The following is a 20358-nucleotide window of genomic DNA, read 5'->3' on the forward strand; positions in this document are numbered from 1 at the left end:
GAAATCAACCTCTCAAATATCAGGAGGAGAGAGAATGGAATAGTTTACACGATGACTGACTTCTAGCTAATTAAAATCTAATGTCAGTATTAACAACAATTACTGTTGTGTTTATGGAAGGAAAGAACCATAACAACATTCCCCAGAAACACAACAAACTTGAGCATTGCAAGTAGAATTGGCTTTACAAGTAGAAATCTGAAATGGGAGTTTGGGACTACAAAAAAGATCCCAACATTTCAGAGCATTTCAACCCAAATTACATTAAAAATTCAAATGCATTTCTCCCACTTCACCCCACCTTGTCCCTTCAGCTGCAAGGCAGTTTGGAATGGCAGCTGCAATTCAAATCAGCCTCTAATTATTTGAAATGCTTAAACAAAATCCTTGCTTAGAGTCAGTTAGTTAAATCATCTGCTAGGTCAAGTCCTTGATGTAAGTGCAGTTTGCTCACATAAGGTAATGGAAAACAACAGCTCACACCCTTAAGTGTGTGTATGTCTTCATAATGAGCCTGTATATAATCAACACATCAAGACTCAATAAATCCTATTCCAGCAGCAGAATAAGCCTGCTTGTATTACTGTGGCTTCTGGCTTCTGATATAGCTTGGACTCCACCCTCCTTGAGGGACCCTGTCCTTCTGTGACAAGGGAAGCAGGGAAAGACAGCTGATTTTGGCAGCTGCTAGAGTCCTCTCTGCTGCCAGCGAGGAAAATACTGCAAGGCACATAAGAAGAAGCTAAGTGACCTAATTACACAGCAAGGGGGTGAGTGACTGCCAGCAAGAAAAAGGAGCAGGCAAGCACAGCCCACCTGGGATACCCTTGCAGACTAATCCAAACTCAGAGTTTTCCCAGCGTATTCATGGTGACAACTCTTCAAGGCATTTCTGCATTAAGCAATCCTCCAGAGGAAAGTCTATACAGGTTTTCCATAAATGGCCAGGACTGGATTTCAGTGCTTTCTTTCAGGAAGAACTAACTTCAAGGATTCAGACAGCATTAAAAAGTACTGACAAAAGAAGATGCTGCTGAGAACTGGTTAAGGCTGAGCCATCTACCTTTGGGCTATCAAAACAGACGCGTCAGAAAGTACAGAGTCAGCACAGCCTTAGATGACAGAAAGTTTGTTTCCTCTTGGTGTAGAGGGAAGCATGGGAACTAGGAATGAAACAAGTCCAATCTGCTGTCTGCCAGTGTTGCGTTGTTCCTTTCTGTGCTTTGCCCAGTTCTGATAAAAAAGCACATCACATCTCTATTGAGGGCACCCCAACCATTGCAGAGGCCATCCCTTACCTAGTGCTGTAAGGCAAAATGATTGATTTGTCCTGACAGATCAGGGATGTACATCTTGGAAACAGCATAAGTCAAAGACCTGCATTTTGTTGGGAACATTGCTGCTGTGTATTTTGCCTATAGGGAGCAGTTCAGGTGGCACATATGGTGCTTCATGTCAGTCAGTATTTCTTAACTGAGTTGTGCACACTCAGTTTTAAAGGTCTGCTCACGTGTCCAAAGAACAGCACAAAGAACACAGTTCTCTCACTTCTAAATAAAAAACCAAATGATAGCACACACCACCCTTCCCTCAGGTATCTCAAAGCAGTTGCCTTACCTACCTCTCTTTGGTGCTGTGCTCCATCCATGCACCAATCTGGCTGCACATAAACTTATCCAAGAAGCAAGGTCTGGGTGCTACTGAGCTGGAGCCAACCCCGCTGCCAAGGGCCCAGGCAGAGCAGACACCCACACACTGCGCTTCCTGTTTGGTCACGCGCTCTCTCATTCATCCAAGCTTATGAAACACACCAGAGAGGGAGATGCAGAAGATGGAAAGGACTTTTATGTGCTTTGATAGTACTGGTTTGCCCTGCTGGCTGCACTAATGTAGGTACACTCATATGTGGCAAAGAAGGCATTAGAAACAGGTGCCCTGTTACCTACCTGTCTGCCTTCTTTCTGATTGCAAGCTTCCAGTGTGATCTGAGAGCCAGTAGAGAAGGAGGTAATGGAAAGACACTTGTCCTGCTGTCTAATTAAAGGATCACTGAATATCCACTCCTTTGGAATAAGAAAAGGAAAGGTTCCATTAGGATCCCAACAGTGATCAGATGAGGGAGAGAAAGCTTTTTCTATCAGATATTTAAAAACCCTCTATCTTTTGTTCTCTTCCTACCAAAAGCTCCCTGGGAAGACTACCACAGCAGTTGTCACCTGAACAGAAGTTTGTGCTCAGGCTGGGTGCATCATGACCATTTCAAAGCCTGCAGCTGGCTCCCCTCACTATCTGAGGTGTCTGATTAACCCCGGATCCCATGGAACTTTCTGCTCTGCAGCTTTACAAATTCAGGCCTACAAAGCAAGGAGGATCCTGAGCCCTGACACACATGATGTACAACTGCTTCTGCATTTTTTACATAGCAGACATGTTCTGTAACAGGTATCTGGGACCTATAGATTGTCAAGCAAAGCAAAACACGTGCAAGCATATTCATATATCACCAGCACGCAAAGGGGACAAGCCAATTCATTTTTTCCTTCCTCTGACTAGATGGATATCTGATCCAATCAACTATTATTACTATACTTTCCCCAAGGAAGAAATACAAAATGCAGTAAGCTTCAGGGATTTCAAGTGGTAATGACACAGAGCAATGAGTCAGGTTAAATGGCACACTGAATGCTGGCTGCAAACTAGTTTCCAACAGTTAACAGATGTGAATATGTATTTTCTGGCATAAAATATCCTACTGTGACCCTTAACTTTGTCAAGCTGCTTCCCTGCTGCTTTCAGTCACCAAAGCACTAAAGGAGAGTCTGAGTGCAGATCTTCAGCTTGTATATAAACCATCACAGCTCCACTGCAGTTAGGAGACCTGCACTGTATTACTGCCACTGGGGTCAGCTTTTCAAACTCTATTTGTGCTTTATACTGAAACACATCTGCAAAACAGCACAATTCAAGTCATCTGCAGCTACAGCTGAGCTGGCAGAGCAAGGAAGGTTTCTGATCCCGGAAAAATCTCTTACCCACATGCCAGGGTGCTACCCAAGCACAGCCCCAAAATGATTCTCAGTGAGTCTGTCACTCCCTGAGCATTTAAGCACTACCTCTTGTCTCTGAGTGATGAAAACCTTAACGTTCTATTCCTGACTGCTGAGTCTGTTGAGCCAACAGAGCTCTGAGAGATGGGCACAGCTTCCTTTTCTGCTTACTATTAAAATCATTACAGGGTGAAACTCTCCCTTCCTTCACCTCCATATAAACCCACCAAAGCCCAAGAGGCCTCTTCATTCAGGTTATAAAAAGGGTAGGAGCAGGAGCAAAGCACAAAAGCAAAGCCTGCCTTACCTGAGTGACCGGTGGATTGTTCACCGTCCCTTTACAGTTTCCCATGCCAGCCAACATATTCCCTGTGGTATCCTGTGCCTGAGACTCCAGACAGTTTCCTCCTTGTCTGATTATTCCTGGAATCAACTCTTTTTCAGGAATCCTTGAAGTAAAATGACAGCTACATTGTACTTCATACACAGACATGTCCACAGTACTTTCACATTTATAAGGGTGTAATTTGCCCCTGACTGAAATACAGGCCCCTATATTTCACAGAAAATGAACAATATCATGCTATTCACTGGAAATATCTGGAGGAGGCAAAAATGAAGTGAGAACTTGGTGAGAAGACTGGTACTCTTTTGTTTCAGAAGGCATATCAGGGTCTTTAGGGGTACCCTAAGCAGTTTAATATAGTGATTCTGAAATTCTGAAAGAGGCTGTTTCCAGTAAAAAGCCATATCCACACTTGATTTATTCTGCTTCTTCCTCCCGCTTTTTCAGTCTTCTCCCCAGCTAACATACTCATTGTCTCATTGGTCAGACTGCAGGAAGGACCTGTCAAGGCCAGACTACAGCTGGATGTTTTAGCCTCCACTCATGCTGGCCACAGACTGAGGAGTAAAGATGTGTTGCCTGTGTGTGCTGGTTTGCACATGCCAACAACACAGCTCTACCTCCCAGCTGAGCAAGGACACAACACTACTGTGTACTGACCCAGGGCAGGGCAAGCCACAGGGACAGCTGGTGCTGGCACTCATTGGAGCCTTCTCTGAACCACCCAAACATCTGCACTGAGGCTGTCCAGTTCTACTTGGCCCAACTACCTCCAGGCAGAGCATCCAACAGGCAGAGACCAAGTCAAAACTGGGAGGGGCGTAGTGCTCTGGCACTTGTCTACACCCTACACCTCTGAAAACAACACTGTTGCACATCTCCAAGGGACAGCTGTGTGGGGCAGAACAGAAGGCAGACCTTTTGCAGAGCTGTGATAATACGAGCCAGGAAAACACTGGAGGTTTCTCACCAAAAAGAAGAACAGAGAAAACCTTTTCCAAGTGTAAGTCTCTCTTTTGCCCACTGCTGTCAAGGCTCATCTTCTCAGTGTGACCCACCTCCCAAATCTTTCAGAGATTTCTACAAGCAAAGAACTGACTCACTTGAGCTCGGGGTAGACATTCTCCAGATACCACTGGAAGGATTTACAGTTCAGCTTGCGTCGCAGCTCCATTCGGTCTGCAACACTGGAAACACAGGCAGTTTGTTGAGAGTAAGGCAGTGAACAAGAGGGAAGGGAACAACAAAGATTGGCCAGGAGGTTTGAGGGAGATTACGTGACTTTTTGCCATTACGCACTCTCCCACATAATTGTTGCTGGGTTTAGAGCACTAGCAGTGACCTGAGGTAAAGAGGAAGAGAGAGGCAAATGGCAGGAAATAGAAATGGAAGACAAAACACCTTCAGAGAGCTGTTCTTGCACTTCCTTTGGCTCAGAGCGATGGCAAGGCCCAGGCCCTACCTTGTTAAATAATACATTGAAATAAAACTGCTGTAAGATCAGGAAAGCGTTTCTGCCTCTGGGTGCCCCTGTAGAGGCATACCATGAAACCTGCACAACAATCAGATGCTGAAAAGGCCTAGAAAGTGTTTGTGCTCAGGTACATACAGATGATTCATTTGTGTGTGCTAAAGCAAGTCTCTAGCTCATGGTGATACCTTAGGTTTTAACTTTAATATTTTTCAGATCCTGTACTGTTTAGTATGTAACTCTGAAACTTCATAGAGCCTGTTAGCTACTGTTTCCTCATTCTGGTTAGACATAACAAACCCTGTCTAGGTTTGCACTCCAAGGACACCTTGTTGTCCCAGGCCCTGAAATATGTGAACTAAAGCCTCTGAACGGGGGGCAAACTTGGGGTAATTACTTCATTGCCTGAAATTGTAATTGGAGAATTAACCCTGATATGCAAACGTACCAAACTTATAAAAGTGTGAAAAACCTGTGACCCAGGGTCCATCTTGGGTGTAGCCTCTTGACTGCCCAAGGTGTACCTTTGAGGGCCCTTCAATAAATACCTGCTTTTATGCTCTTAATCTTGTCTAGCCTCTGTTTTCAGGTAGCCACCTGATGTTTCAGGATGCCATCAAGGCATCAATGGCAGCAGCTCTAGGCTCAGGTTGGAGAACTCAGACCTGGAGAACTTAATTATTTGTTCTTAAGGAGTTTGGGGGAAGGGTGGGAGTATAAGGGGAGATTAACTCAACACGTCAGTAGCTGTCTGATGTGGCAGTCCTCCCATTGCTGATTTGTTTGGCTTTAGCTGGCTGAAGAAGAGGATTTCCCTCCAGCAGTCCTATTGAGCAGAGAAACCAGGAACTCTTGTCTTTAAGCTGCAACACTACATTTGTGTGCTGGGAAGGAATTTCAACTGTACCCATGTACATGTCCATCCTCAGCTCACAGAGGCCACTGTACATATAACATGAGGCCATATAGCTCAGCGGAATGTTCTTAGATTTTATATCCACATCAAAGTTGTGGGGAAGAAGTGTCCATTTTAGGCCCAATTGTCAGTGATGGTGGCAAAGGCATTTGCACCCTATAATCTAGATTTAATGCAGGTTCACAGAGCTGTTACTACAGGAAATTGCTTGAAATCAAAGCCTTATGCTCTGCTTCAGCTTTTATTCAGCCAACACTGCCAGCAAAGTCACTAGGAAGTCTGTGTGAACAAGAACTGCAGATTTTGCCACTAAAACACATGAGCAATATATCCACATACAATATGCAAGTCTGGTTTCCTTCACAGGCAGCAGGGTTACTTGCTATTTGGTCCCAGCCCAGCTGCTGCAGTCAGCTCAAGGACTGATAAATTAGGTAGGCAAAGCTATTTTTATGAAGATATGTAATGCATCATGATAATAAAGCACAGTGTACAGCAAGAAAAGTGAGCTGGTTGTCATAAATAAGTAGGAGATGCTTCATTATCCTGTGCACACAGCTACACATTTGAGATACAACCACATCTGCCAAGACCTTACACTGATAAAACAATAGCCATTTGTTCACTGGCAGACAAAACCCACAGAAATACAGCACTCCTGGGATTTTTACATTTATTTGGGAGTCATAGGGGTTTGAGAGCACAGAGAGCAAGCTCTCCTTTCATCCCAGGTTTGGTGTCCTTCACTGATTTCTGGGTCACAGGGAACTGGTTAAGCTGGTAACAATAAGCCCCATGTGGACTGAAGACAGCTTTAGCAAAGATGCTGTAAGAAGCACAATTCTGCAGATTGTGTTTCTAAATCTCACCATTGGCCATACTCTCTCCTGCCCTACAAACCAGGCAAACTACCTTCCATCCATCAGGAAAGAGGGGAGTGCACCAAGTGCAACGTGCCCCATGTGCCATCCAGCTTGGGTTGCCATCCATGCTTGCCCTGGGATTCTGCATCTGCACAGGGACTTCAGATCAAGCTCTAGTAACTTCACAGCTCACATTTCCAGAACAGCTGCATGCTGTGATAGAAAAAATATTCCTGTCTATCCACTTAAATGTCTTGTCTTCTAATTTCATTACAGATCCCTTTGGCCTCCTGCTAACAAATGGTTTATGCAGTGTTACTGGGGAAAAAATAAAGTGAATTAGAAGCAAACCTCATTAGTCAGACACTCCAGCTACCACCTCCCTGGAAAGCCAGCCATTCAGAGCACCTCTATTTCTCACGCTTAGCCCCAGAGAAGACCTAAGAACTATTTCTTGCTAGCAAGGGGTTTACCAGAGCCCTCCTCAAGGTCTGGGACAGCTTACCTTCCAAATGACTTGCCAATAGCAGATGGCCGGGCCTCATAGTAGTACTGCTTGTATTCATCCATCCACACCTCTGCTGTGCGCTTGGTGTTCCTGCATGGGGATGAGCAGATGCTGTGCTGAGGAGATGCTTTGTTGCAGAACCTGCCCTCCCAGCAAGCAGGCACTGGGTGGGCAGACCCAAGGCCTGTCTGCCAGGAGGGAGTGGGGGACAGTCCCAAACACAAAACAGAGTGGGCAGTATGGATGGATAGAGATTGAATGTGTTAAGTCTACAAAGCCTTGCAAGAACACTTCAGTTCAGAAGTTACAAATTTAACAGCCACAGTTTACCATGACTTTTTCACACATATTTCCTCTGCAGAGACACCGGGCTTGATTGTCACCATCACATGCATTACAGTATGCCTTTTCCCAGATTAGAATAATGTCATGGGATAATTCAGCTTGGAAAGCACCTCTCTCTAACCTCTAATCTCCTGCCCAAAGCAGACTAGCTTCAGATTAGGTCATGTTGTTCAGGGTCTTGACTGGTTGAGTTTTGAAATCTCCAACGATGGAGATTCCACCATCTCTCTGGGGCCCTGCAGCAGTGCTTAATCACTTCCATTGTCAAGCACTTTGTCTCATCTCTTTTCTCTTTCCATCTGTCCTGCAGTAGAAGTTGTCCTCAGGGCTCATCTCAGAGCATGTACAGCTCAGAGACACCAGAGATGTCCAAGGACTGCTGATACCCAGGCATATGTCACAGGGCAGCACCTGTGAATGGCCAGGGTGTCTCCTGGCCATACTGCTCCTCCCCCACCCCCGCCACCAGAGACTGAGGAGGAATAAGAAACACCAATACAAACACCAGAGAAGGGAACAGGTTTTGTTCACACAAAACAGCAACTCATCCTTCCCTTGAGAACAGATGCTCAGCCACAAGCTGTTCTCTGTCACCAGGCAAAAGCACAACAAAGAATTCAGACTTATTTAGACGTGCCCAACACAAAGGTGGCCCAGCTGCTGCCCGGAACTACCCAACACCTACTTGATGTAAGTCAGCGCATTGCCCTCAGGAAAGTCATAAGGATGGCGCTTCCTGAACACGTGTCCCACTCGACTGCAGGGAACGATCTCCAAGCTGCCACCACACATCCACACTCGGAAAGAGAGCTCTGGAAGAGATCCCAAGAGTCATACAGCTGCAACAGCTCCAAGAAGAGCAACTTCCTTGCCCCTCTGCTCTAGGTGTATTGCCTGCAACAGCAAAATCAGGGAAAGCAATGCCATGGTGATAGCGGAGACACTGTCCTCCCTTTGTTAAAATGAAGGCAACCATTGTGGCTCAGGGACTTCTAAGCCTTCTCCAGTCCTGCTCCTCTTTGGTCTCATTTCAGTGAGACACCTTTGCATTTGACCAGGTCCTCAAGGTTGGTCAGGATGTCAGGTCCTCAGGATGGCATTTGGCAACAGACTGAGACCACTCCCACACACACACACACCCCGTGTTTTGGACTTCTGTTACTCTCATCCCGGCACGTAGATGGAATTAAAAAGGAAGAATTTACTGTGTAAAGCAAATTATGTGAGGAAGACAGGGAGTTTAGAAGACAAGGGGAAATTAGAAGACAAGGGGAAAGAAGAGAACAAGATGAGGGCATAGGGAGTCAATGTCTAGATCTAGGTCCTCTCCCTCATACCTCTATGTTATCCACCCTACAATAGCTCCTTCTCCTCATTTTGGTTGGCTCTATTACTAATGAAAAAAAAGAGGATGACTGTGTTACAGTTGCCTCTGCTGGGGGTACTGCTCAGAGCAGATACCAGTCTAATATAGCATGACTATGAAAATACAGACAGAATCCTGCTACTTGAAGAAATCCACCCTATCCTGAAGCTAGATTCAACATTTTGTTAAGGATTAGAAGAGCATGGAGCTTTGATGTGCAGGCACTTATTTGCATCACAGAAGGTATGTGACCTTGCTCAAGCTTATGGGTCTGTCCTCACAAGTTTAATCACTGCCATACCGGAGGGGTTTCCCACTTCCAATTCATGTGGTGATGAGAAGAGAAGGAAAAAGGAAAATGAAAATTATCTGGGTGGTTTGGTAGTCCTTACCAAAAGGGCTTCAGATTGTACAGACTGATTACTTCAAAAACTTTACTCAGTTGGGATCTCCCTCCGGTAATGCCTGATTCATGTGGCTCTGATGCTTATAAATTAAAAAGAAATTATGTATCCGGATCTAATGGATGTGTGAAACCATGTATACACTCTAACATCTTCCCAACCTTCATCTTTCTCCACAGTTTTCCTCTCTGCATACCGAGCAGTAGTTCAAACAGTGAGTTGCAGGGTGGAGGGAGACAGTGTGTTTAATCTAGCTTCTAAGTAAAAAAACCCCATTTGATTACACTGTATTTTGTCTTATTTCTCACGAGCTCTTTTCTCTCATGACTCTTATCCAGAGCTAATTATTTTCAGATTCTTTCTAACAGGGAGTTCCAGATTTGAAGAGAGGAAGGGTTTTAGAAACAAACAAATAAAAAAAACCCAAGATGTAAGTTTCTGTCTGCTGATGTGTCCAGCTGATATTTGCTCTCCTGGAATGAGCTTCTGACTCACTTTGGCCTACAACAAAAACAAAACTCTCAGTCTGGCATGCGTAACTTAAAAGTGATGTCCATTTCCCAAGAGAGGATTCCTCACACCATCTTAGAACCACTCTCTCATCTCATCTACAAATGATGACCTAATCCAAACAGTCCCTTTCCACTCAAAATTGTAATATTTAGTAAAAATAATGTTTCAGAACATTATCAATATTTTTCCTTGATCAGAGAACCCAGTTTCAATTAAGTATGGTAAACTTTTTTTTTAAGAGGGTAAATTAACCACTCTGAATTCTTCAAGGAAAATGAATACTTTTTGTTGTCAAATCCAGGTTGGTTTCTATCCTTCAGCTTTCAACAGCAACAGACTTGATGGTGGATGAGGGACAAGTGACAGGAGACACTGAATTTGAAGAAAAACTTCATAACAAGGCAAAACTGGCAAGCCCCGTACCTGTGGCTCAGTCGCACACGGCCTGGCCCAGCCACTGCCAGGCTTTACACGAGCTATTTCAAGGAGAATGAAGCAAATTCTGTGGAGCAATTCATGGTTTTCATCAGCTCTACCTGGAAGATTGGCTGTGAGCATGCAAATAATTTACTGCTACTTATGGTAAAGAGCTCTCTCTACTTAGTGTCATGCTACTGACATATGGACCAAACCACAACACTGGGCTCCCAGGTGGGCAGAAGCAGACAGACAAAAGCCCAAAGAAATATTCTCCATCTTTGGGATTTACAGCTTTTACACAGCTGCAGCTCAGAGGATGGCAGAATGGCCAAGTAGCTGGCTTTGCAGCTGGAGCAGGGCTAGTGACAGCAAGGAGCTGAGTTGGTGCTGCAGAGGAGTCTGAGGGACATAGGGGAGGGGATCTTTGTGCCTGAGCAAAGGCTTCCTGTTACTTCTGCCACAGTGCTTAGCTGATGCTACTAACACTGCTGACATTCCAATGCCAGTACCATTTAATTTCTCTTTTTAATATAACAAATACCATAAAGCTGAAGCAAGACCTGGGAAAACAGAGAACACTTGTTATAAGATATTTTGTTTTTAAAATGTGGTACCTCGAGAGTCTATTATCAGCCCAAAATATTATTTCCTGGTTTCAGAGAGCATTTCAGAAAGAGGCAGCTCTCCCAGCTGTGTTCAGAGAAACAAGTTTCCTCTTCCTGATCATTTAATTCTTTCTAATAGATACTCCAGGTGCTAGGAAACAGCATACAAATTCTTCTTTAAAGGGTTTTATTTACAAATCTGTGACATTTATGGAAGCTGTAGAAACAGAATTTTTTTTTCTGGCAGTGTTAGCTACAGAGAAATCTACTTAAGTTGCCTACAAAAGGCAACTTAAGCCCCTACAAAAAGTAAGGCTTTTATCTCTTCAGCTCCACCTGCACCATTTCTAAATGAATGTCCTGAATACTTGAGGTCTCTGTGAACCTCTCTTTAACACTCTTCTTGCTTTTGTCATTAATACCTGGTGACATTGCAGCATCCCTTCACACAGGGCAGAAAGAGATGCCTGGAATATCTGTGCCACCATTAAGTGCAAGGAGATGGGTTTAAGCACCGTGCCCCATAACAGCACATGAGTGGACAGACTACACTGGGCCTCTGAATTCCTCAGATGTTTGTGATGCCCTAGCCTGCTTCCAAATGTTTGCTTTCTCAATCTATTTGTAACCAACTTCCATTTACGAAGAGGCTGGGTTTATTAGGAAGAGTATCTCTCTGACCTGTCAAGCTGGGAAAGCAATTCAGACTTAATTGCAAGACAAACAGGTACAAGAGGAGGCTGTAGGAGTGGCTGCCCACTTCAGAGCTGGGGCACCACAGACTGTCATGTGAAGAACTGGAGGAATATTCTTCATAAACAAGCAACAATTTAAATATCAGGAGGTTCCTCTTTCTTTCTTGTACTGTGGAAGCTCCTGCATATAGCACATATGCCTGTAGGAGAGTGTAGCCCTGATCACACAAAGTCTCCATTTACTTCATGTTGACAGCAATACAGCTCTGACCACCTTGGGGATTACCGGAACATGTCCCTAACCTTATACTGACATGAACATCAGATTTCTCACAAAAAGAGTTCTGGTAAGCGATGAAGACTGGGAAGTGCTTCTGCATTAGTGTGCCATTCCCTTGAAGCATCCTAAACTTACCAAAATTTTCTCCTCCCCAGATGTCCATTTGAGTATCATATTTTCCCAGGTGATTAAACCAGGACTTGTCAATCACAAAGATGCCTCCTGCTATGACAGGGGTTCTGGAAGAGAAAACAGAAATCCAGGCAAAATAACCACATATATATGTAGCACCACAAACCTAATTTTAAAGGGCAGGCAATTTGTCCAGGCCTCACAAATCATACCTCACTTAAAAGAGAAAAATAGTAGCGCTGGAATGTGAGCCTGCAGCAGGTTTCTGAGATGCCCCTCACTAGATCATCCTCATGCGTTTGTTAGAGGGTCTTACAAGCACTACAAGAGTAATGCTGTGTCTTTTGCATTGACACAAATATGCACAGTGTGAAGGAATGACGGACACTGTTTGATGACTGTGTTCACCAATTAGACATGGTGTGACAGGCTGCTGCTCTGCTGTTAGCAAGCTGGTTGCTTCTGGAGTGCAAAACAGAGGCTCACAAATTACACAGAGGAATTAAATGATACTTTCACATTACAAACAGGGAGCCGTCTGCCTATACAGACAAGCATGGTGACTTTTCCTAGCAGGATTTGTTACATTCTACATGTCTCAGAGCCATGTACCCTGCAGTGAGGCTGGCAACACCTGCACCAGCCAAGAGAATTTCTTTTGTCTGTGGACATGCAGATTTAATAGGTGAGAGTAATTCTATGCCCATGTTACTAGGTAAGATTCAGTTCTCTGATCTGCTTTACACATGCTGGATGACTGTTTATCTGCTTAATTCCTTAAGTTTTCATCTGAAAGATGGAGGTGATTAAAAAACCCCAAAGCGATTTCTGAGGCATGCAGAGTGTTGAGTTAGGAAGAACACAACAGCAAACAGAGAGAAGCAGAGGTGGCTTGCAGAGGTGGTGTGCATGATAGTACATAATCGCTATTCTCACAATATTCAGAGAGCAGTACTCTCACACTTAGGGTATAGGCTTCAATGTACTCAGGAAATGACATGAAGAGTTCGTCATAATCAAGTGAATGCTGTGGCATTTTGTCCTCAGCAAGGCAGTCCCTGTACCCTCCTTGCCACACTGGTGAAGGCCTAGTAAAGGCATTTGGAGGGCTGTACCCTGTCCATCAGAGTGTACCTTATAGACTGAGTTGGGTCTGTTCTGGACATCTTCTGCTCTATAGGAATCTGTTCCCACTTAAAGTGAAGGCTCCAGTCAAACCCTGAAAAGAAAAGACATGCCAAATTGGTTTTCTTATTGTAAAAACAGTACTACTAGCTTCAGTGATAGTCTCCACCTTTATATCACAGGCTATCCCTCTGTTCCTTCCCCAACCTCCCTCACAGTCTACCCAAAATGGCAATAGTCTATCCTAATGCAGACCTCACCAGCTTCTGTCTTGGCACTACCATTCTTAGCATTACAGTTCTCTCCTCAATTTCACTCCACACCTTCAGGAGAGTGTTGTCAGTCTGAGACGTAATAGTAATCCGGCCAGTTCGTCTTACCAAAGGCAAACCCTGTCTTCCAAAGTTATGAGGCTTTAATAAAGGACTTTGTGGGATGTGATATATTCTGGGAACAAAGGCCTGCAGATCATTGGAACTACCATGTCTTTGAAGACTTATAGATGGTCTGTGGTGGACAGCAGAGCATAGTGCAGTCACTAAATTCATACCATTGTTACGGGTAGCCAAAGAACAGGTAGCCTTTGGCTGGCAAGCAGTGCAGCAGTGAGCCCCAGCCATAAAAGATGTAGAAGGGCACCAGGAAGTGGGGTGAACACAGGAACAGCTGCAGGGGGTTCAGCTGAGAGGAGAGAGGTGTAAATGCTTTTCAGAAGATGCCACGAGATAGCCTGGCAATCAAAGCAGCAACTGGAGTGCCAGTCAGACTCCAGTGTACATGTCACATAGTGAGGACATGGTGAGATAGTTAATCAACTAAATCCTGAAACTGCTTAATGTTATGATAGTGATTCAAGTTCAAGAGGAAAATAGTAGTTGAGTTTTGTTCTAACTCTTCAAAAGATCTGACTTTGCAAGTTTCAGAGAAAAAGGGACAGATAATCTGTCAGGAAAGATCATCACACTCTTTTCTCGGAAAGCTGGAGAGAATACAACTTAGTTTTCATGCACCATCCCTCAGGTCTAACTTACATAAGCCATTCATTATACCCACCTCCCCTCAAATCTGCTGATGCTGCCAAGTAAGCAAAATTATCCAGGCTGATAACATCAATGATTGGACTCACCACTCGGGTATAATCCTGAGGGAGAGAAAGGGGGAAAAAATAGGAGTCAGGCTTTTCTTGAATGTCTGGCAAAGCTGCCAGAGATCAGGAAACACAAAGTTGTACATGTAAATCTTTGTCTGGTTTCTCCAATATGGTTCTGGTATGTGTGCAAGGGATCTATGGCCACTACATCCAAACATGGAGATGGTGGGTACTAGTCAGCTGCACTCCATGGATGTGGGGAATGGAGTTGGACTCCAACACCTAGGAATGCTGCTAAGGAACAGCTCTTTATTTCCTGCCCAAGTCACAGGGCATGAATCACTGTCCCAAGAATTAATTGCTTGCTTTTGATATCTATTGACAGCACACTTTCTGCTCAACCATCCTTGAATTAACTCATTACCATCAGCCCAGAAATTATCAAACCCCTAATAAAGCATCTTCCTAAGAAGTACTATGAATCAAGACCCCACATTTAAGATTCATAGTGCAAACATCATATCTTTATATGTGTATATGACACATTGTATACGTTATAATATCAAGATATTGTGAGTACCTTATTGCCATTAAGGCATATAGATAGTTACAGTTTTCCTTTGCAATCCTTAAATTAAGTAGAAGTTGAACAATTTTTCAACATCATGAGACAGGGCATTAAAGACAGTGTTGTGACAGCTGACATCTAAGATGAAGCTGAGATGGCAATACCAGAAACAGCACCTTGTTATTGGACAGCTGCCAGCGTCTGTGCCTTTCCTATCAAACCTTCATTTTGTGCCTTGCAATAGTTCCTGATGACGTACCACACTTGGCTAGGATGGGACATCCTTGCTAAGAGTTAACATTCATGTTTTTTCCCATCTGAGCTGTGATGGTTGCCCAATGAGAGTGTGTCTGCCCAGCTTGAGAGCCAAGCACCCACCTGGCAGCCTGGTGTGCCAGCCACTACTCCAACCAGTCAGTGCCAGGACTGGCTAGGGCAAGACTGAAATCTGAAATAGGATGCACATCAGAAATGTAGGAAGTAGGTCAGAAATAGGTTGACTTGAAATCTGCTCACTAAAAAACTGGTACCCAGTACCCAGGATTTTGCAATTTAGATCCTTCCCTAAAGAAATGAGTGAGGTTCTTTCTGCTTAGGGAACCCTATGCTGGCACTGCAGCTTGGCTTAAAGACCAGTAAGTAAAGTAAATATCTATGGGCTTCTGAGACAGAGAATTTATTGGACAGGAATAAAATGCAGAAGCTTTTAATTCACCAATTCTGAAGTTTCACCTTCTTCCGCTCCTTCACATTAAGCTAATCAGACATGCTTACAAAGCATCATGAAAGCCTCCACCCCTTCTCCTGAGGTCCATTACTTCATGGGATCCTCCTTTCAGAGGGAAACAATCACAGCCACTTGCAAACATGGCTTCTCCCATCGCCTCTCCCCTGCCTTTTCTTACAGCAGAGCTGTATGGTCTCCCCCTCCAGCTCTACAGCACAGTCAGGGTGACAGCTGCTAATATTTCTGCCTCATTTTCACTCTTCATGCCTTACATCAATCTTTTGCCAAGTGAACCATCAAAGGGACATCCCTGCACTCATAGGTAGCTTCTCTGTGTTAGGAAGCTGCCTGCATGCAGGTGATGTATGTTGGTAGCTCAGTGGGAACATTAATGGAAGGAAAATTTTGGCACTGACAAGGCAGAGGGGAGGGTCCAGCAGCAAGGGAGATGGAAACCATGGAAAAGTTGCACAATGTATGCTGCCCAAGGGGCTGTCCTACGTACAGGTGAACACCACTAGGAAGCACAATGCCTGCAGGAGAAAAGAGGTACAAATTGGTGGTTCCAGCATTCAGCATTGCATCCCATCACTCTGCACCTCCTGCCTTGTCACACTGGCAGAACACAGAATCCCATCAGGGATCTCCTGCCCATCTAACTCAGGCTGTGCCTTCCTCTGTAACAGCCTGCCTGAAGAGTACCTTGGCAGGCTTTGTTCTCACCAGTACTGCTGATGGCATGTGAGGGCAGAGGATCCACCAGCACAGACAGGCCAGCTCCATCCATCCCAGAGAGGGACATGGTGCTCACCTCTTTCACTCTCTGAAGCATTGGCTGCAGCCTCTCTGTGTTGACTTCACAGTGACTGTCCAAGAAGGTGAGGATGTCAGCAGTTGCCATTTCAGCTCCTCGCACCCGAGAGCGAATCAGCCCTACAAGGAGAAAAGGACAGCAAAGGAGCCGGAGGGTTAGGAAGGGAAACAGTGGAGCCTCCTTCAGAAAAAATTCTTTGTGTGGCCATTAGAGGGGAAGAGCAGGTGATTCTCCTATATCACATTGTCAGGGTCCTTCCCCCTGCCATGTAGCCCTGGCAGAGGGGCCCTGGGACAGACACGGGATTTCCCTGCCCCTGGTCAGCCGCGTTCCCCATTGGTTGTTTTGTGTTCCCCTGTGTGGGCAGGGACCCTCAGGTCCTGTGATTGAGCAGTTCCTCGGCAGAGCCCCGGCCCTGCGGCTGGAGAAATAAACATCTCTGAAACATCTACCAAGAATAGATCCATATCTATTTCTTTTCCACGGGACTCCTTGTTTGATATGCGTGTTACAGAATCCCCACTGTAGCATCACATCTCCATCAGAAGCAGAGAGCAGCTTTGGCAGGGCATACCCTGGGGACAGTCAGATGAACCCTCCCACCACACAATGAATGACCTCTCCTGTCACTTCCGTCCATGACACAGAACTTTCACCTGGCTCCTTGTTCTTCCCTTCCAGTCCTTCTCACAGATACCTCGCTGCTGCCTGCTCGCTCTCTCTCCCACTGAGCACCCTGCTGCCTCTGTCACCAATTCCCCATGGCCAAACCCTACTCTCTGCTTTTTGCCTTCTTTACTGGGTGATCTGCTTTATTCCCATTTGTCCTTTCTTCTGCCCTGCAGAGATATCACCCTGGCTCTCAGATGACTCCTTACTTTCTTACAGACCATCCCACTATGTGGGATGCTCTTTGTGAACTGAACAGTGATTCCTGTCTCTCCTTCTACATCCTCGTTCCAAACCTGCTGTGCACTGACAGCTTTAGAAATAAGCCAGCACATGTGAGTCAAACTAAAGAGCAGCTGGGAAAGTCAGTGTCATTTATATATGTAGGAGATATATGAGAAAAAACTTTCCTTAATTGTACCTCTTTATGACAGATACATGATTGTTTTTCCTTCTCCCACGTCTCCTACATGGCTTGTTATCTTGCACTTGAAAGTGCCAGAGTTAGTTTGAGTTTAAAAGGACAAGACTTACATCTGCATCTTTATTTCTAAAAATCTTAAAATGTGGTCTTTGTTCCAGCCAGGGCCTCTGGACACCACTCCTCATTACTTAAGTACTAAATGAGACTGCTGAAGCCTGAGAGTTGATAAGCTGTGTTCTTCCTCCATAGAGCTTCCAAATGCTTATACTGAAAAAACAAACTGTAACTATAAGAAACAATGTGTAAGCATCTGGCAGGCAACCAGGGTCATGTAGAAAAATAGGCAAAGTCTTTGTACTTAGAAAGATTTCCACACTCACCTTCTCGACGGGTGTTTCGTAGACACTTGACCTTTGGGATCTTGGTAAGGAGCTGGCAGTCCTCAGCTTGGGGAAGGAAAAAAGACATTTGGCACACATGCATGAATTATTTGGCTTCAACAGAGAGCCCCAAATAACTGTCCTCCTGCTTCTCCATGGGAGGGGAAATTCTGCTTTCATTTAACATCACATTAATCAGCCTGATGGCCTTAATCCTGTTGTCTATAGAGCACACAGAAGAGCACTGCCTGGTTGCTGTCCTCCTCAGGCAGCTGAGCCTATGTTTCCCAATCCTCTGAGCAGCCAGGCCTCCATCTCCCCTGCTCAGCATTTCACAAGAACAATGGGGCATGTGCTGGCAGCGTGGCTCTGGGCACTAATGAAATGGAGGGAACACAGGCAACCAAGACTGCAAATCACCAAAGTGCCAAGGAAAAGGGAGTTCTGTAACATAAAGTGATCTTACCCACTCTCTTTGCCTTCAGTGGCTCATCTGGGCATTTCCTGCCATTTGTTCTCAGGGCAGTTTCCGCTTGATTTTATTTAATAAAGGCCACTGGGATGTGACCCGCTTCCTTGGAGACACCATCACATTGACACATGGATGCCTGACCAACAGCTTTGCTGGCAGCTTGCCAGAAACTCCTGGCATCCCTCATTTACATTACCTTGGGAAGATGAGGGAGAGGAACAGTTACCTGCTCCAGCCAGGTACCAATGAGCACTGAGTCTTTAGTTCTGTGTCATCCTCTCTCTACTCCTGCCCTAGCAGAGGTCATAGCAATAGCAATTTCTAACTTGGTCTTTTTTCTTGCTCCATCAAATTCACTCCAGTTTCCATTCTTATCCCATATTCCTTTTCATGTCTCATGTCCCCTCTTTCCTGCTGTCATCTTCCCACAGACTGAGCACTCTGGGGAGAAAGCAAAGGCCCTTAGCCACAGTGCACCTCTTAGCACGTTCCTGTAAAGCATTTCCATTCTCAAGGATATGTGCAATCTGAAATACTGCTCTTACGTCATCACTTTGGCAGATGCTGCATCATCCAAGGGAAGTGGCAGATGCTCTGAATTACAGAGCATCAAGATTTTGCTGGAACTCTGCTAAAAGGGAAGGCAATGCTCTTATCTTGGCCAAGTCCCAGCTTCAGGTATGAGAATCCTTATTAAGTCATTCACTCTGCAGGAGTGGAGTACCTCACTCTGCCTGTAGCTACTTGCCAGAGATGACAGACTCTCGGTATATTTGGGGAAACTGAGGCAGGTATTAAAGCAAAGTGTCAGACCTCAAACATCTGCTGAAGTGCCCCCATGAAAGTGTCTCAGGGAAGTGGCTATATCCACAAATATCCAGCTGCCAGTGAAAAAATAAGAGCTGTGATACGATAGAACCTTTAAAAAATGTTTCTATTTACTGAGGAGCCTAAATGGGAGTCTCTGGTTGAACCCTGTGCAGAACAGGTACCAGAAATCCATCACTGTTGGTCTGGAAAACTTTGCCCATTGAGAACTGAATTTTTAGAATGTGTTGTTGGCAGTGCTCAGAACACTGAACTTAAACAGCTGAGCACAGCTCAGTACTTATTAAAATCACACTGAAAGGCCCTAAGAAACTTAAGTCCCTTATCTCAGCACCCACCTTTAAAAACGTTTTTTGGTGGCCAAAGCTACATAAGTATTTAGCTGCAAAATCAAAATAGCATTGCTTCCTTACCTCAGCAGGCCAAGGTGGGCATTCGCAGCTATCTGTAAAGTGTTCTGAAGGAGTAATTATCAATTATTATAAAAGGTACATAACTAGATTGTCCTTGAATCTAGAACACATCATGGGAGAAGCAAGAAGTCTTCTATCCCCACCACCTCACAACTACTACACAACAGCCAGGAGCAAGAGCAACTGTTCAGATGGAAAGACTCCAGAGCCTCCAGTCTGCAGGTCTGGTGGAACTCATGCAGTAGACACTCCATCCCTGTGCCAAGCTGCAGAAGAAGGTATGGTGCTGTCCAAAGCAGTAACTCTTCCACAGCTTCCCACAGGGACACCTGGGATCCCAGGCACAGGGAGGCAGACAGCCAGTCTCACCTCGGCTTGGCTGCAGGACCCCAGGTAGAAATTTTCTGCAGGCTCCACTGCATCCTCTTCTTGTCTCCTGGTCTGTAATTACCTGCTCATGTACACCATTGCTACATATATATCTGTGCTAAACTGCTCACCAAATGGTGCATAATGAAACTTGACAGAGATCTCTGGCAACCTAGCAAAAACTGCCACGCTGACAGAAAAGGAAGACCCAATGGAAAGAAAAAAAGAAGAAGCTCTGGCCTCTGCCATGCATGGACATTAAACATAGAAGGACTTACTTTTTTTTCTTTTTCTCCTGCATACAGACAAGAGGGAATCTGTGAGGGAGGGAGACTCAAGAGAGCAAACAAAAAGTGGGAAAACAGGTGGGAAGAAGTAAGTGTAAAGGAAATAGGTCCAAACTTACGATCTGAGCTGAAGTCATCTACCAAAATGATCTCCTGGATGAGACTGGGAGGGGTACGGTTCAGAACACTGCAGGGACCCAGGAAAGAAAAAGACACTTTCTGAGCTGCCATAATAACAACAATGTTAGGACTGATAGAAATCTGCTGTGCTATGCATTACA

At 44.9% G+C, this 20358-nt stretch overlaps 1 protein-coding gene across 2 annotated transcripts in view; it reads right to left on the reverse strand.

Annotated features, from left to right (window-relative positions):
* The window catches only part of GALNT16 (polypeptide N-acetylgalactosaminyltransferase 16), a 51478-nt gene that overhangs the window by 8305 nt on the left and 22815 nt on the right, over window positions 1-20358 (reverse strand). For both annotated transcript variants that reach the window (XM_008639524.2, XM_017742185.1), the window contains exons 4-14: window positions 20197-20264; window positions 17709-17774; window positions 16233-16354; window positions 14090-14177; window positions 13046-13130; window positions 11915-12018; window positions 8182-8308; window positions 7149-7241; window positions 4497-4580; window positions 3355-3496; window positions 1947-2063 (exon numbers count right to left, since the gene is read on the reverse strand). In XM_008639524.2, coding sequence (XP_008637746.2) covers window positions 1947-2063; window positions 3355-3496; window positions 4497-4580; window positions 7149-7241; window positions 8182-8308; window positions 11915-12018; window positions 13046-13130; window positions 14090-14177; window positions 16233-16354; window positions 17709-17774; window positions 20197-20264 — 1096 coding nt within the window. The remainder of the gene's footprint in view (window positions 1-1946; window positions 2064-3354; window positions 3497-4496; window positions 4581-7148; window positions 7242-8181; window positions 8309-11914; window positions 12019-13045; window positions 13131-14089; window positions 14178-16232; window positions 16355-17708; window positions 17775-20196; window positions 20265-20358) is intronic.

This window comes from Corvus brachyrhynchos, unplaced genomic scaffold (assembly GCF_000691975.1).
Source record: "Corvus brachyrhynchos isolate BGI_N302 unplaced genomic scaffold, ASM69197v1 scaffold115, whole genome shotgun sequence".
Taxonomy (NCBI): domain Eukaryota; kingdom Metazoa; phylum Chordata; class Aves; order Passeriformes; family Corvidae; genus Corvus; species Corvus brachyrhynchos.